The sequence below is a fragment of the Cucurbita moschata genome, unplaced genomic scaffold (genome assembly GCF_002738365.1).
Source record: "Cucurbita moschata cultivar Rifu unplaced genomic scaffold, Cmos_1.0 Cmo_Scf00017, whole genome shotgun sequence".
NCBI lineage: Eukaryota > Viridiplantae > Streptophyta > Magnoliopsida > Cucurbitales > Cucurbitaceae > Cucurbita > Cucurbita moschata.
The window spans coordinates 522,192-536,151 of NW_019268533.1; the positions used below are offsets into that span (position 1 = coordinate 522,192).

General features: G+C 39.2%; 5 protein-coding genes across 5 annotated transcripts; 4 read left to right on the forward strand and 1 right to left on the reverse strand.

Moving 5' to 3' along the window:
* Positions 1-983: 983 nt before the first annotated feature.
* Positions 984-1,800, forward strand: LOC111454865. Its single transcript, XM_023096335.1, has 2 exons — positions 984-1,336; positions 1,457-1,800. The coding sequence occupies exons 1-2, from the start codon at positions 1,227-1,229 to the stop codon at positions 1,578-1,580; spliced, it is 234 nt and encodes a 77-aa protein (XP_022952103.1). The 5' UTR covers positions 984-1,226; the 3' UTR covers positions 1,581-1,800.
* LOC111454864 (phospholipase A1-IIgamma-like) lies at positions 1,761-3,520 on the reverse strand. The gene is made up of 2 exons (XM_023096334.1): positions 2,593-3,520; positions 1,761-2,508 (listed from the first exon to the last, which is right to left on the reverse strand). The coding sequence occupies exons 1-2, from the start codon at positions 3,202-3,204 to the stop codon at positions 1,897-1,899; spliced, it is 1,224 nt and encodes a 407-aa protein (XP_022952102.1). The 5' UTR covers positions 3,205-3,520; the 3' UTR covers positions 1,761-1,896.
* A 328-nt stretch (positions 3,521-3,848) lies between these two features.
* Positions 3,849-5,548, forward strand: LOC111454866 (protein trichome birefringence-like 42). Its single transcript, XM_023096336.1, has 4 exons — positions 3,849-4,314; positions 4,450-4,624; positions 4,716-4,900; positions 4,968-5,548. Exons 1-4 carry the CDS (start codon positions 3,899-3,901, stop codon positions 5,446-5,448), a joined length of 1,257 nt encoding a protein of 418 aa, XP_022952104.1. The 5' UTR covers positions 3,849-3,898; the 3' UTR covers positions 5,449-5,548.
* Positions 5,549-5,832: 284 nt separating this feature from the next.
* LOC111454862 (ABC transporter G family member 10-like) lies at positions 5,833-8,266 on the forward strand. Its single transcript, XM_023096333.1, has one exon. It carries the CDS (start codon positions 6,228-6,230, stop codon positions 8,037-8,039), a length of 1,812 nt encoding a protein of 603 aa, XP_022952101.1. The 5' UTR covers positions 5,833-6,227; the 3' UTR covers positions 8,040-8,266.
* A 1,324-nt stretch (positions 8,267-9,590) lies between these two features.
* Positions 9,591-13,352, forward strand: LOC111455167 (ketol-acid reductoisomerase, chloroplastic-like). The gene is made up of 10 exons (XM_023096728.1): positions 9,591-9,930; positions 10,171-10,263; positions 10,797-10,862; positions 10,974-11,114; positions 11,306-11,533; positions 11,606-11,723; positions 11,806-11,945; positions 12,037-12,204; positions 12,371-12,526; positions 12,704-13,352. The coding sequence occupies exons 1-10, from the start codon at positions 9,637-9,639 to the stop codon at positions 13,070-13,072; spliced, it is 1,773 nt and encodes a 590-aa protein (XP_022952496.1). The 5' UTR covers positions 9,591-9,636; the 3' UTR covers positions 13,073-13,352.
* The last annotated feature ends 608 nt before the right edge of the window (positions 13,353-13,960 follow it).

The window sequence follows — 13,960 nt, forward strand, 5'->3', positions numbered from 1 at the left end:
TATAGTTGGTCTCTGTACTAGTGCGTGAGATGTCAATAAACCATCCCTGTTTCAAGTTTTTGGCAAGAAATGTATGGAAAGAAGCACAACCTAGAAATGCTCGAGTGGTACATCGAGCCATCGATTCTTAAGATAGTAGTGGTCTTTTATCCACCGAACTATGCTAAGATAGAAACTGTTTGGTGTTAATTTGATTCGATATTGTTGAACTTCAGAAGTTTGAATTGTTATTCTTTGCAAATTTCCAAGAAGATGACTCTGCCGCCATTGCAGACTTGTTTGGAGAAGAAACCTGTTTTGATTTATGAGCTTATGTTTATTGCACACGGCTTTGGAATTTTCTCATCTGAAAGGTAATGGTAATGGGATTGGGTTCACCAAGGTATGGCCTTTTCTGTGTTTGGTGTAACAGAAACCCTTTCCCATTTTAATTCAATTTCTACGTTTGAGAGTTTGTTTATATTTTTTTAAAAAATTGTTTTTTTTGGATTGTGAAGATTTGAACGTCTGACTTGAATAAACTATCTCAAAATAGGTTTGTGGCCGGAATAAATAAGGGTGAATATTAGAGAAAGTGAAAAAAAAAATTTAAATAATTTTACACTTTGTCTAGAAAAAATACCCATGAAATTTTAGAAGTTTCAATAATAATTTTTAATTTTTTTAATTTTTTTTTAAAACTTTAGTAAGTACTTTTAAACTTTAAAAAAAAAGTTTTAAAATAAAAAATATTTTTGAACTTTTAAAATAGAAAAAATATTTTAAGTTTTTAACAATTTTAGGGTTTTAAAATATCTTTTACCTAATGTTTCAAAAATATTTATGATTTTTAAAAAAATAATATTAAAATATTTGTAGATAATTTATGACATATAGATAAAAATATTTTTAAATTATTTAAAAAAAATGGATATATATGTATATATATTTTTTTCTTTTCAAGTTTTAAGAATATATTAAAGAAGCGTGGGAAATACGAAATTTCATTAGAAAAATGCGAACTTTCCGGTTGTCATTTAAGACTTGCTTTGCGCAGAAGTCATATGCGCTGCTCATCTGTGCACTCTTTGGTCCAACCCCTTCAATAAGATAAAACCAATGGAGAGAATCGCTTTCACAGACATGCCCCATTTGTCACATATTCTGAGCATCTTTTTCATTTCAGCAGTGCGATTCCGATCATCACCCAGAAATTGAGGTGAAACTCAGACAATTCTCGAAAGAAGATGTGTTGCGGAGATGGCGATTGTAGGCCGCTCGGCTTCTTGCTCGGCTTGCCTTTTGCTTTCCTTTCTCTCATCCTTTCCATCATCGGCGTAATCATCTGGATTGTGGGGTAAATTTCTCAAAACCCCTTCAATTTTTAGCTTCTAGGGCATTTCTGATTTGGTTCGTTTCTTCTAAATCTGTCGCCCTTTTCCATTTATCTGTGTTTTCTGTGCGATTTTGGGTGCAGATTGACGCTTACTTGCATATGTCCTTGTTGTTTGTGCTTGACGGTGATAGTGGAGCTTGCGCTGGGGCTGATCAAAGCCCCAATTCATGTCATGGAGTGGTTCACTTCCCAGATTCCTTGTTGATCGTTCATATTTCTCTAACAGGAAAGTTGGAGAAGTCTTATAGTATGTAATCACCTTGTTTGTGTAAAATTTGCATTTGATATGAATATGTAGCTCTGTGATTCCCATCGCTGAGTGATTCAGATGGTCTTTTTATGATTTTTTGTTCTTAGCTTCACTGAATTAGGCTTCCATTGATTGTTTATTTCATCAATAATCAATATAGAATCGAAGTTTTCTCTTACATTATTTCTGAATGCAAATTTTATTTCAAAGAAGTTGGTTCTATGATTTGTGAGGCTGCTAGGATAGAAATTCTACATGCACATATTGTAGCTTAAGGCTTCCCATCATCTCTCTCATGATCTTCCAGCCGCCAAAAGCCATCAGCGTCTTGTACCATTCCTTTGTTTTGGACACACCACCATGAGGCAGGCACCAAATACTCATCCTTGAGAGCATCCAAAGATTTGTTCACAAGTGCTATGTCCCTTTTCACTTCTAACAAAAACCCACCTTCAATTCCCTGTGTTCCTGCCACCCCATGAAGATAAGCCTCCAAAGAGTGCCAGCTCCTGAAACATCCAGGACTCTTCAAGTATTTCGATTTTAGTGTGTCGATTACCAGCTCGACTCCAACATCCACATAACCCAACAGTGGGTATTCTGGTACCAAGTCCACCTTGTTCCGAGTTCTTAAAACATGAAGATTATTCATGGAATTAAAGAACTTTCTGAAGTTCCGGTCTCCTACATGTGGACTGGCAAACAAGAAGGCTGTTACAGGGAAGAGTTTCTGGGGTTGCCTTTTCCCCTTGTTTATCTGATTTGCAACAATGTCTGCTGCATTCAGTGTCCCAAGGGCAGCACCTAAACTGTGTCCTGTTATAGTTATACTGATCTCTTCATCTTGATATTCCTCTAGTAGCCTCTCAACTTCAGCTAGTACCTGATCAATTAGAAGATAGAACCACGGTTAGTGATATCAGTTATTGGTTGAATGAAAAGTATATATGAAAACATTGAAAATCGCCTGCTGTCTTGCACTGTTCGGGTTATAGGGCGATCGAGAATCCTTAGAAGTGTAAATGGAAAGCCAGCCTTTGTGAACATTAGAAGGATTAGCTGCTCCAAATAGTTCTGTGGCAGGAACAAGAGGAAAGTTGAAGTCATCAACCCATTCCCATGCTTGAATTGTTCCTCTCCAAGCAATTACAATGTCCCTTCTTCCTAATGCAGTCGTTCCCTCGTCCGTTGCCACAGCAACGTACCCCATCCAATTCGACTCTTTGTTCCAAGCTTTCCCTGATAGAGACTTCAATAAAAACGCTTCCGAAACTTCAATCCCTGAAGTTGCATAGAGGAATTTGGTGACCTTATACTTGTACGGGTTGGCTATAGCTAAACCAACTTTGGAGAAGAAGTCCTTCCTTGCGTAATGGCTGTCCCCAGCAAATTTGGACATCTTGTTCCAGTTAAAACCGTCGTATGTTGCCTGTGCCATATCTCCGTAGTGAAGAATGTATTGTCGAAGATCGACGTCCAAAGGGTCCAAGAGGTTTTTCCAGTTATCCTGCCCACTGAGCACCCTCCATCTTTGAGCTATGTTACCTATCATTTTCTCAGAAGTCCCAACTGTCTCCATTAGAAAGTGTCTTCCTGTTCTTCTGCTGTTCTCTTAAGCTCACAAGGTAACAAAATATGGCTAAAGAACGTGTCTAGGTAGGTAACAAAAAGTTGGCCACCAAAAACGGCATGCTTTCAGATCATCACTTTCATCCGTTCATCGGCAGGTGGCTAACGTTTTGGAATTAGGTCAGTCATTAAATTTCTATGTTTTCATCTGGAACTTGCACCTGCACATGAACCTAAAACTAAAAGAAAGTCCAAGCTACTGCATAGTAGTATAGTTGACATGTAATCCGCCCACCACATTAGAGGGTGGAGTTGAGGAGATAAGCTTCACCTAAATCTTGTTCTATTTGCTGGTTTTTTAGCAGGTACTGTTCAAGTGGTTTTAGTCAACTACTCTGCTGCTACTTTCTCTAAAACTCTCAAAGATATTATGTTTTCCTTCCTTTTCTGGTATCGACATAATCTCGAGCACGAAAACTATTTAAAAATAGCCATTATCGAACCCTTTGGCTTCAAATTCACATGTTTTTAGTCATCTAAAAGTGACTAACCACCAATATCTCACAAGTGCGATGCAAATTCTCAAAGGGTATTCAGGGATTTTTGACTGAAACTTGCCCACTTCTTACAAACTTGAAGTGCCTAATTATAATTACCTCGCCTTCTAGCTTCTCACTGCTAGTGAGAAGTAGAGGTATCAAGCAATGGACAACAGCTTCCCCATTAATCAGAGATGGAAGCTTTGCACATATACAAGCTTCACGAGCATTATCATCCTAGTGCTCTTGCTTGGTCAAGACCAGAAGGCCCTGGACTTTTTGACTTTTCAAAGCTCAACCTCATCGGTGACATCTTCGTTGAGTCTCGTGGACTACTATGTTGCAGCTAACACTCAGTTGCAGCCCAAAGACACCTCACTTCTCAAGGAGCACGATACGCATGAGAAGAAAAGCTGCAACATCTTTGATGGCAAATGGGTCTATGATCCTGAGGTAAGTCCTCTCTATGATCAAACGAAGTGTCCATTTCTTAGCGACCAAGTTAGCTGCCGAAGGAATGGTCGACAAGATTTTGGCTACGAGAAGTTGAGCTGGGAAGCCACTGGGTGCAACATTCCCAGGTGAGCTGAAACATTAGCTCTTCATCTCAATATTCCTTCTACTTCCTTTTCATTTAGATCCAATACCGAGCGATTGCAGCGTTTAATCAGCCACTAACAGTGTAAACTTAATCATCTAAATCATAAACTTTGAAGGTTTAATAGCACAGATATGTTGGAGAAACTCAGAAGCAAGAGAATGATCGTAGTTGGGGACTCACTTAACAGAAACCAATGGGAATCTCTTGCATGTCTTCTCTACTCTGCTTTACCTCCCTCTCAGGTTTATGTTGACGTACAAAGTGGCAGCTACAAGGTCTTCAGATCAAAGGCAGTTAGCTGAGCTTTTCCATGTACACCTTCTTGTACTTTCTGATACTATAATGTGACTTTGAACTAACAGTGCCTATTTATAACCTCAGGAATACAATTGTTCCGTGGAGTTTTTCTGGAGTCCGTTTCTGGTGGAACTAGAAGTCGACCGGGCTAATGGCGCCAGAATATTGGAGCTCGACAAACTCTCAGCAATGTCAAAGAAGTGGTATGGTGCAGACATCATGGTTTTCAACACTGGCCATTGGTGGGTGCATCAGGGGAAGTTACAAGCGTAAGTACTTGTGATTACGATGTTACATAACGAACAGATTTCATTCATCCTGAGATGAATTTTGCAGATGGGACTACTTTCATCGTGATGGGAAGATGGTAGAAACAATGGAAATGGACCTGGCACTCGAGGCAGCCATGAAAACCTGGTCGAGTTGGATTGACCAGAACGTGGATACGAACAAAACAGTAGTTTTCTTTAGAAGTATTTCGCCAGAACACAAGGGAACGCAATGGTGCTACAACGAAACCCAACCAATCTCAGATGAGTCCTACCAAGAGATATTCCCTGAGTCATTAACTGAAGTATTCAAGAGAACAATCAAGAGAATGAAAACCCCAGTGAAGTATTTGAATATAACAAAGCTATCGCAGTATCGAAGGGATGCGCATCCATCAGTTTATGCAAGAAGGCAAGGGAAACTATCAGTTGCAATGAAACAGAGAAAAGAAGAGATCATTACCGATTGCAGCCACTGGTGTTTGCCTGGTTTGCCTGATACTTGGAACAGGCTCTTGTATGCTAACATTGTATCAGACTCCTCCTAATACTTCTTGTCTGATACCGTTCATTCGTCACTGTATCTCTTCACTAGTTTGAACTACTCTTCACCATTCCATCAATACTTGTATTTTTGTACTTCCTGCCTTTTCATGATCATTGAAGCAACTTTCGAGTCGTTAGCAATAAGTTCTCATGGTGGCTGTTCATTTGAATGAATAGCTGCAGAAAGATCTTGATTTAGAACGGCCCAAGTTTATCTGCAATTTCATGATATCCCCGAGAGCCAACTTAACTTTGTAATGACCCAAGCCCACCGTTAGCAGATATTATTCTCTTTGGGCTTTTCCTTTCGGGTTTTTTCTCAAGGCTTTTAAAATGCGTCTACTAAGGAGAGATTTCCACACCCTTATAAAGAATGTTTTGTTCTCCTCTCCAACCGATGTAGGATCTCACGTAACGAGTCCTCCAATTCAAAATAGAGCAAAGCTTCCCTTCACATGGGGTTAGCCAAAACTGTACTAGAGTTCTTTTACTGAGTCAAAAACCTCACCTCAAAAGCACTGGGTACCTCTTCAGATTGATGAAACTGCCCTGCAGTACAAAAAAGTAACTTCTTAATGAAGCAACTGCCCCTCCAGACTGATTTAGAGGTCGTTGAGCCAAAATGCTTCTCATGCTGTTTAAATGATTCAAGCCCACAGCTTAGAACAAGTAAAACAAAACCTTTCATTATGATGTTTACTCCTACAAAAAGGCAACTTCTTGCTTGAAATCTTCAAATTTCCTTCCTTTCACAGGCTATTCCACTCCCCTTTGTGTTTCAATGGGATCATCAATCAAGGCAGCTAACTTTGGTTGCCAGGATACCTCGTACAAAATCAAGACCAAGAACCTTTCTTATAGACTACCTTACCCAATCAACAAATTCAATTGCGGGTTCAGCAGAGAAAGGCGAAAAGATTCATACATTTTGAAGAATGTGAACTGTGAAGCTAGGCCAGGGGAGATCACAGCCATTGTTGGTCCTAGTGGAGCTGGAAAAACAACACTGTTGGACATACTAGCAGGAATGATCCCACTTAGCAGAGTCTGTGGCCATGTCCTTGTGAACGAAATGGAGATGAATGCAAAGCATTTTCGAAGAATATCTGGCTATGTCATCCAAGGGGAGGATCTTTTCCCTCTTCTTACAGTAGAAGAGACGCTCATGTTCAGCGCTCGTTTGAGGCTCTATGGTCAGATCCACAAGGTCAAAGCTCGAGTGAGGGAGATAATGAAGGAGCTCAGTCTCGAGCACGTTGCCAATGTAAGAGTTGGCAATGCATCAAGTGGAGGCATTTCAGGAGGGGAAAAGCAGGGAGTTTCAATTGGAGTTGAATTGGTTCATGACCCACCTGTTCTTTTACTAGATGAACCAACTTCGGGACTCGATTCTACCTCAGCTCTTCATGTAGCCTTCATTCTAAAAGCCATGGCCACAAATCAAGGTAAAACCATCATTCTCACCATCCATCAACCCGGATTTCGTATTCTTGAACTCTTTGATCAAGTTTTGCTGCTAGCCAAAGGAACTATCATTCATCGAGGCTCCCTCGAGCTACTCGAGCAACGTCTCAGACAATTGGGCCATTCCATTCCTCGACACGTTAACGTAGTCGAATTCGCCATGGAAATAACAGAAGCTCTTGAAGTCGACACAGAAGAAGAGAACGAAACCGAAAATGACAAGACAACAATCACAAATCCAAGCAATCTAGAAGAACATAGCAACAACCCCATTTTCATGAACACAATAGCAAATGAAATACTAATTCTAAGCCAGAGATTCTGCATCAATGTATTCAGAACAAAGCAACTCTTCTTTTCAAGAACAATACAAGCATTGGTAATTGGATTTGTACTGGGAACCATCTTCACAAACGAACCAGACTCAAAGAACCTAAAATTACAAACCCAACTAGGATTTTTCGCCTTCACTCTTGCATTCTTAATGTCAGCCTCAACAGAAGGCCTAGCCATTTACTTACAGCAGAGAAGGATTCTAATGAAGGAAAGTTCAAGAGGAGCTTACAGAGTATGTTCTTACGTGATAGCAGATGCCCTCGTTTTCCTGCCATTCCTCTTAACAGTGGCTCTTCTCTACGCCATTCCTGTTTACTGGTTGGTCGGATTGAAGCGGGAAATTCTAGGGTTCCTCTACTTTTCCCTCGTCTCTTGGCTCGTTGTTTTGATGGCGAATTCCGTCATCGCCTGTTTCAGCGCTCTGGTTCCTAATTTCGTCATCGGAACTTCTCTTCTTGGAACCGTTCTAGGATCTTCGTTTCTCTTTTCTGGGTATTTCATTTCGAAAGAGGAAATCCCCAATTACTGGATTTTCATGCACTACTTGAGCTTGTTCAAGTACCCATTTGAATGCTTTCTGATCAACGAGTATGGAGGAGATGGGAAGAACAGGAGATGTTTGATCAAAGAAGAGGGCGTTTGTGTTCTTTATGGCGACGAGTTCTTGAGAAATAGAGGTCTCGGGCGATCTCAGAAATGGAGCCATTTGGGTATTCTGATGAGTTTCATTGTTGGTTATAGAGTTCTTTGTTTTCTCATTCTGTGGTACAGATCTCGGAGGGCCAGAAAGTGATGAAGCTTTCAAATGGATTCGAATCAAGTTCATCATTCAAACCCTCACGAATTGGTGAAACAAAGTTCATCATATGAACAAATCTGCCTTCGTTATCTGTTATCTTTCCGGATTGATACAAAATCATCTGCTTTCGGTAATATTTAGGATTTTTGTTGAACAATGCTAGTCAGAGTGATTCGATTCTTAAGCTAATATTGAATGAAATTGGGGTCTGAGTTAAGTATAATAAGATTTGAGTACATTTTAGGTAATGATATCTCGACGACGTGTCCTAGCTTTCGAGAAGGCGTTCTATTATGTGGATCCTATTCTGGTTGAAGAGTGGAACGGAGTATAAGGGTTTGAAAACCTCTAATTCATACGATATGCAACGGATCAAAGTTAATAATATTTAATAGTTGTGGGCTGGGATGATTACCAATAGCATCAGAACTAGGAGCTATACATGAGACGCTCTCTCAGCGAGAATGATGGACCTTCAATGGAATTGAATTATAGGAAGCATTAGTTAGAAAGGGAAACGAAACGAGTCAATAATGCTAATATTATTTTGATCTTTAATAAATATTTCAAAATTATTAGTATATTTTTAAATAAATATTTAAAAATAAAAAAAATTAACAAATAAACATTTTATTATAATAAAAAATTTGAAAATTCATAACATTTTAATTTTTCTTTTTCTATTTTGAATGTCTGATAAGTCATAAATTTTATATTTTATACTTTTTTAGATATGTTTATTTAAATATAATTAAGTCATTAGGTTAAATAGATTTTATATTACTATTTTAATTTTTTTTTTATTATAAGACTATTTATTTATTTATTTATTTAAAAGTTTTGTCAACCTATTGAAAACCAAGGGAATCAATTTTGTAATACTTTTCGAAAAAGATAAAAAAAGTAATAATTAAATAAACTTACCTTTTTAAATTTCTATCCATATATAAATATTTTACTGTAATTTCTCTTTATTACCTCATTTTTTTCTTACTGAATATATCATTTATTATTGATTCTCTTTTTATATATATATATATATATTCTTAATTTTTATAACAAAATTAAAAGTAGAGCGAGACGGGTCAAACGACACAATTGACTCGACTAAAAAAAACCTAATCTGACCGAGCCCTTGTAGTCTCTAAAAAAAACCTAATCTGACCGAGCCCTTGTAGTCTGAGTTGGATAGTTCGAACACTTCCATTCTTGGTGCCTTGTTTAGAGGGCTGGGGACTTGCCTCATCGTTCCCTTTTATCAATACTAGATTAGTTCAAATGTTCGAGACTAAGGAGTGTAGTTCCTCCGCAGCCAGCTGTCCTGATTGACCGGGGGACGGTGATTTGTTGGCATTGGTCATTCTTGACGAGAAGTGTCGAAACGAGAACAAATTATGATAATTATATTTATGTTGTATTATTATTGTTTGTAACTTTTTGGATTTAGGAAGAAAAATAAAATAGACGTGGTAGGTGGATATCAAGTCTGTGTACGCGAGGCTTAGAATGCACCAGCCTTTGGTACCCTATATTAAACCGTGCAACCTCTGCTTTATTTATCATCCCCCACATTTGCTGACTCTACTCATCAATGGCCGCCGCCACATATTTCTCTCCCTCTATCTCAGCCTCATTATCAAAAACCCTAAAACAAGCTGCTTCTCTACATCCCCTTACTCCATCCAGCTTAGGATTCTTGTCCTCCTCCTCCGCTTCATCGGGATCCTTCGCTCTTAAGGCTGTTGGTATGGGTGGTGGTAATGCTGTCGGCTCAGCTCTTGGTGCTCGCATGGTGTCTGCTCCTGCGATCAAGCCCTTAATCTCGCTTGATTTTGACACATCTGTGTTCAAGAAGGAGAAAGTTAATCTCGCTGGCCATGATGAGGTTTTTACTCTGTTACTTGTACTTTGTTTATTGATAGGTTTTCTGGTTTTGGATTTAGATTTCGGTGAAGTGAGCTGTGAGTGTGAAATTTGGAAGGGAAATCGGTTCTTGTGCATCCATTTCTTGAGATCTGCATTTTTTTTTTCTCTGCATGTCTTCGCTTTGTGGAAGCGAAATGTTTCTGTATTGGAAATGGGAATTTAATTGTTTCATTTCCTTTTGCGCGCCTTCGGATTGCAGTATATTGTCAGAGGAGGCAGGGACCTGTTTCCCTTGCTGCCGGAAGCGTTCAAGGGGATCAAGCAAATTGGTGTCATTGGTTGGGGTTCACAGGTAATGTTATATCACAATCTGCAATCTTATATTTGTCATGTTTTGTTGCAGAATCAGCCTGCAATCTTATATTTCACATGAGATTTGATTTTTATGTTCATAATAATAGAAGAAAATGATGTGACATTTTACAAAATCAAGGATAAATGGGGAAAAATATTACAACATTCAACCTCCATTCAAGGATTTTCTTTTTTCACTTATCAGCATCTGATTGATATGAACAAAAAAAGAAAAAGGATGAAAGGTAACAAAGTGACCAACAAGGTTCTAGCAATGTCGTTCTCTAACAATGTTTCTTTGGGGTGGAAATTAGAGCACTAAATTTTTGAGAAACTGAGCTGATGTTTGCATCTGAAGTTAGAATGTATACATATGGCTCTGGTTCATGAAGAACTTTCTCTCAGACAAGCGCTCTCTAGAAGCCTATAGGAGACATCTTCTCTTTTCAGGAAGACGCCAATTTTTCTAACCCTTTTATTGATTCTCTATCTAACCCTAGTTTATCCGTGTGCATGCATTTGTTCGATCAGGCACCTGCACAAGCTCAGAATTTAAGGGACTCGCTTGCTGAAGCCAAGTCTGATATTGTGGTTAAGGTGATTTTCTTTATCTCGTGGTTAAGGTGTGCATTATAGGCTGTGATGTTGTATTATTGATCAATCCCTTATATAAACTTCGATATTTACGTTTGATTTTTGTTGATACAGATTGGCCTGAGGAAGGGTTCCCGCTCTTTTGCGGAAGCTCGCGCAGTTGGTTTTTCTGAAGAGAATGGGACTTTGGGAGATATATATGAAACCATTTCCGAAAGTGATCTTGTCATGCTTCTGATTTCTGATTCTGCGCAGGTCAGTTGGTCGAAAATATCTCAACTTTGTTGCTTCTGGTACTATTAAGCTAAAGTCTGACTGTCTGAGACCTGAGTTTCGATTAAGTGCTTGTGATAGTTGATACATATGATTGTTTGATTATCTGTATTCCGTGCTTTTGAACGTTTTTGTAGAATTTGCAAATTTCTTAATGTCGTTGTACTTTGCAGGCTGATAACTATGAAAAAATATTTTCTCACATGAAACCAAACAGCATTCTTGGGCTTTCCCATGGGTTTCTTCTTGGCCATTTGCAGTCATTGGGACTTGATTTCCCTAAGAATTTTAGCGTGATTGCTGTTTGTCCAAAGGGGATGGGTCCATCTGTGAGGAGACTGTATGTTCAAGGAAAAGAGATAAATGGTGCAGGAATTAATTCTAGTTTTGCAGTTCACCAGGTAATATTGCATTCTCCAATTTGAGCGGATAGCGATTAATGTACTTGGTTGCTAATTATGTACCGTTTACAGGATGTTGATGGTAGAGCCACCGATGTTGCATTGGGATGGTCTGTTGCCCTTGGCTCTCCATTCACATTCGCTACAACTCTAGAGCAAGAATACAGGAGTGACATCTTCGGCGAGCGAGGTAAACTTGCCACTCTTCGTATTGTGTACATTCAAGTATGCACAAATTTTGAATACCCAACTTCTTCTGCTGTGGTTGATAGGTATTCTACTTGGTGCTGTTCATGGAATTGTGGAATCCTTGTTCAGAAGATACACTGAAAATGGAATGGCTGAAGACCTGGCTTATAAGAACACTGTTGAAAGCATAACAGGGATCATATCGAAAACCATTTCCACTAAGGTTGTATCTGCTTACTCGATTTAACTCTCGGTAACTTTCCATGCATGCACTTGCTTCATATTAATGGCCGTCTGTTTTTCTTACTACATAGGGAATGTTGGCAGTATACAATTCCTTCTCTCCTGATGAGAAAAAGGAATTTGAGAGAGCATATAGTGCATCGTTTTACCCTTGTATGGATATTCTCTATGAATGTTATGAAGATGTTGCCAGTGGAAGTGAGATCCGCAGCGTTGTGCTTGCTGGCCGACGATTTTATGTACGTTGGTACCTTCTTTTCTTTTCCTTCACAGCAAAAATATTTGATGAAACCAGTATAGTCTGTAGTGTAAACGAGCTATTTGCCCGTGATCTTTATAATTCTAGTCGGTTAATCGTTTTGGTGCCTGTTATGCTTCATAACTTGACCTGCCTTATTATTACAGGAAAAGGAGGGTCTCCCAGCTTTCCCAATGGGGAACATTGACCAGACCCGGATGTGGAAAGTTGGTGAACGTGTTCGACAATCACGTCCTGCAGGTGACCTCGGCCCGTTATATCCTTTCACTGCTGGTGTATATGTGGCGTTGATGATGGCACAGGTATGGTAGTCTGATGACAATTTTGGACTCTTGAGCTTTAAAATCTATTCGAATGGATTGAACTCAGTAGTTATGAACACGACTTGCTGACTCGTAAACCTTAAAAGTTTATTATATCCCATTGGTTATGGAAACGAAGATCTGTCTGCCTGCTTCATAATAAAATTCTATTTTCAGATCGAGATACTGAGGAAGAAGGGCCACTCGTACTCTGAGATCATCAACGAAAGTGTAATCGAATCAGTGGACTCTTTGAACCCGTTCATGCATGCTCGTGGTGTTTCATTCATGGTCGACAACTGTTCCACCACAGCGCGCTTGGGATCTCGAAAATGGGCTCCTCGCTTCGACTACATTCTCACCCAACAAGCCCTGGTTGCCATTGACAATGGTTCAGCCGTCAACCAAGACCTTATCAGCAACTTCCTGTCCGACCCAGTTCATGGAGCAATTGAAGTATGCGCCCAGTTGAGACCTACTGTTGACATTTCTGTTCCAGCTGATGCTGATTTCGTTCGACCAGAACTACGTCAATCTAGCAACTAAAATGTGCCAACGATGCCCGTGAACTAGGTTAATCGCGCTCCATGAAGGACTACTGTATGTATCTACGAAATATGTACTGTTATCCTGATTTTCTACGAGATCTAGTTTAAGTCTATGATAAGAGTTAGTTGTGCGAGTGGTAGTAATAAGTTGAATGTTCCAGACTTTTTCGGGTCGTTTTGTCTATGTCGTTGTAATGTAGACTTTCGGATCGTGTCGGAATTATGAGCTACTACTATTATGGTATCTTATATTAGTTTCATCTTAAATTCCCACTCTAGTGACAGCTTCCATAATAATTAGTAGAGAACCTTGTGAAGTTGCCCATAATAAGCTGTAAATCGGTCTGATTTGGTCTTCAACTGAATCGATTACTTAATTTGGTTCGATATTTTACACATCTATCGACCATGGGTTTAGTGCTCGTTCATAGATTTTTTCATTTTGACACATTATTGCTGGTGATCACTTCCATCAATTCTCAACGCGTTGACCCCATGGCCAAGCATAGCCTTTCTCCTAGGAACATCTGCAATTGATTCAGTGCGCTTGACAAGAACTCCTTTAATAGCGGTATCATTACTAAAGACAATAATCCCTACATTCTCGTTCTCGTTTTGGAGTTAAATGATAAATTGAACTTGTATCACCATCAACCAGCTCTTGCTCCGACAAAGATGTCAACTTTCTAGCTGTTGTAACTTTAAAGCTTGGAATGTGCTTTCATGGGTGCCAAGAAAATGAATTAACACAACTTCCTAATGTGGAACACGTGGATGTGGCCCTTTAATCCATTTCCACACTCTTTTGAACCCTTCACTCGCTTTCTTCCTCTTCTAGATTGCAAGCTTGAACATATTTGACATAACAACGGTCAATCGTTTAGTT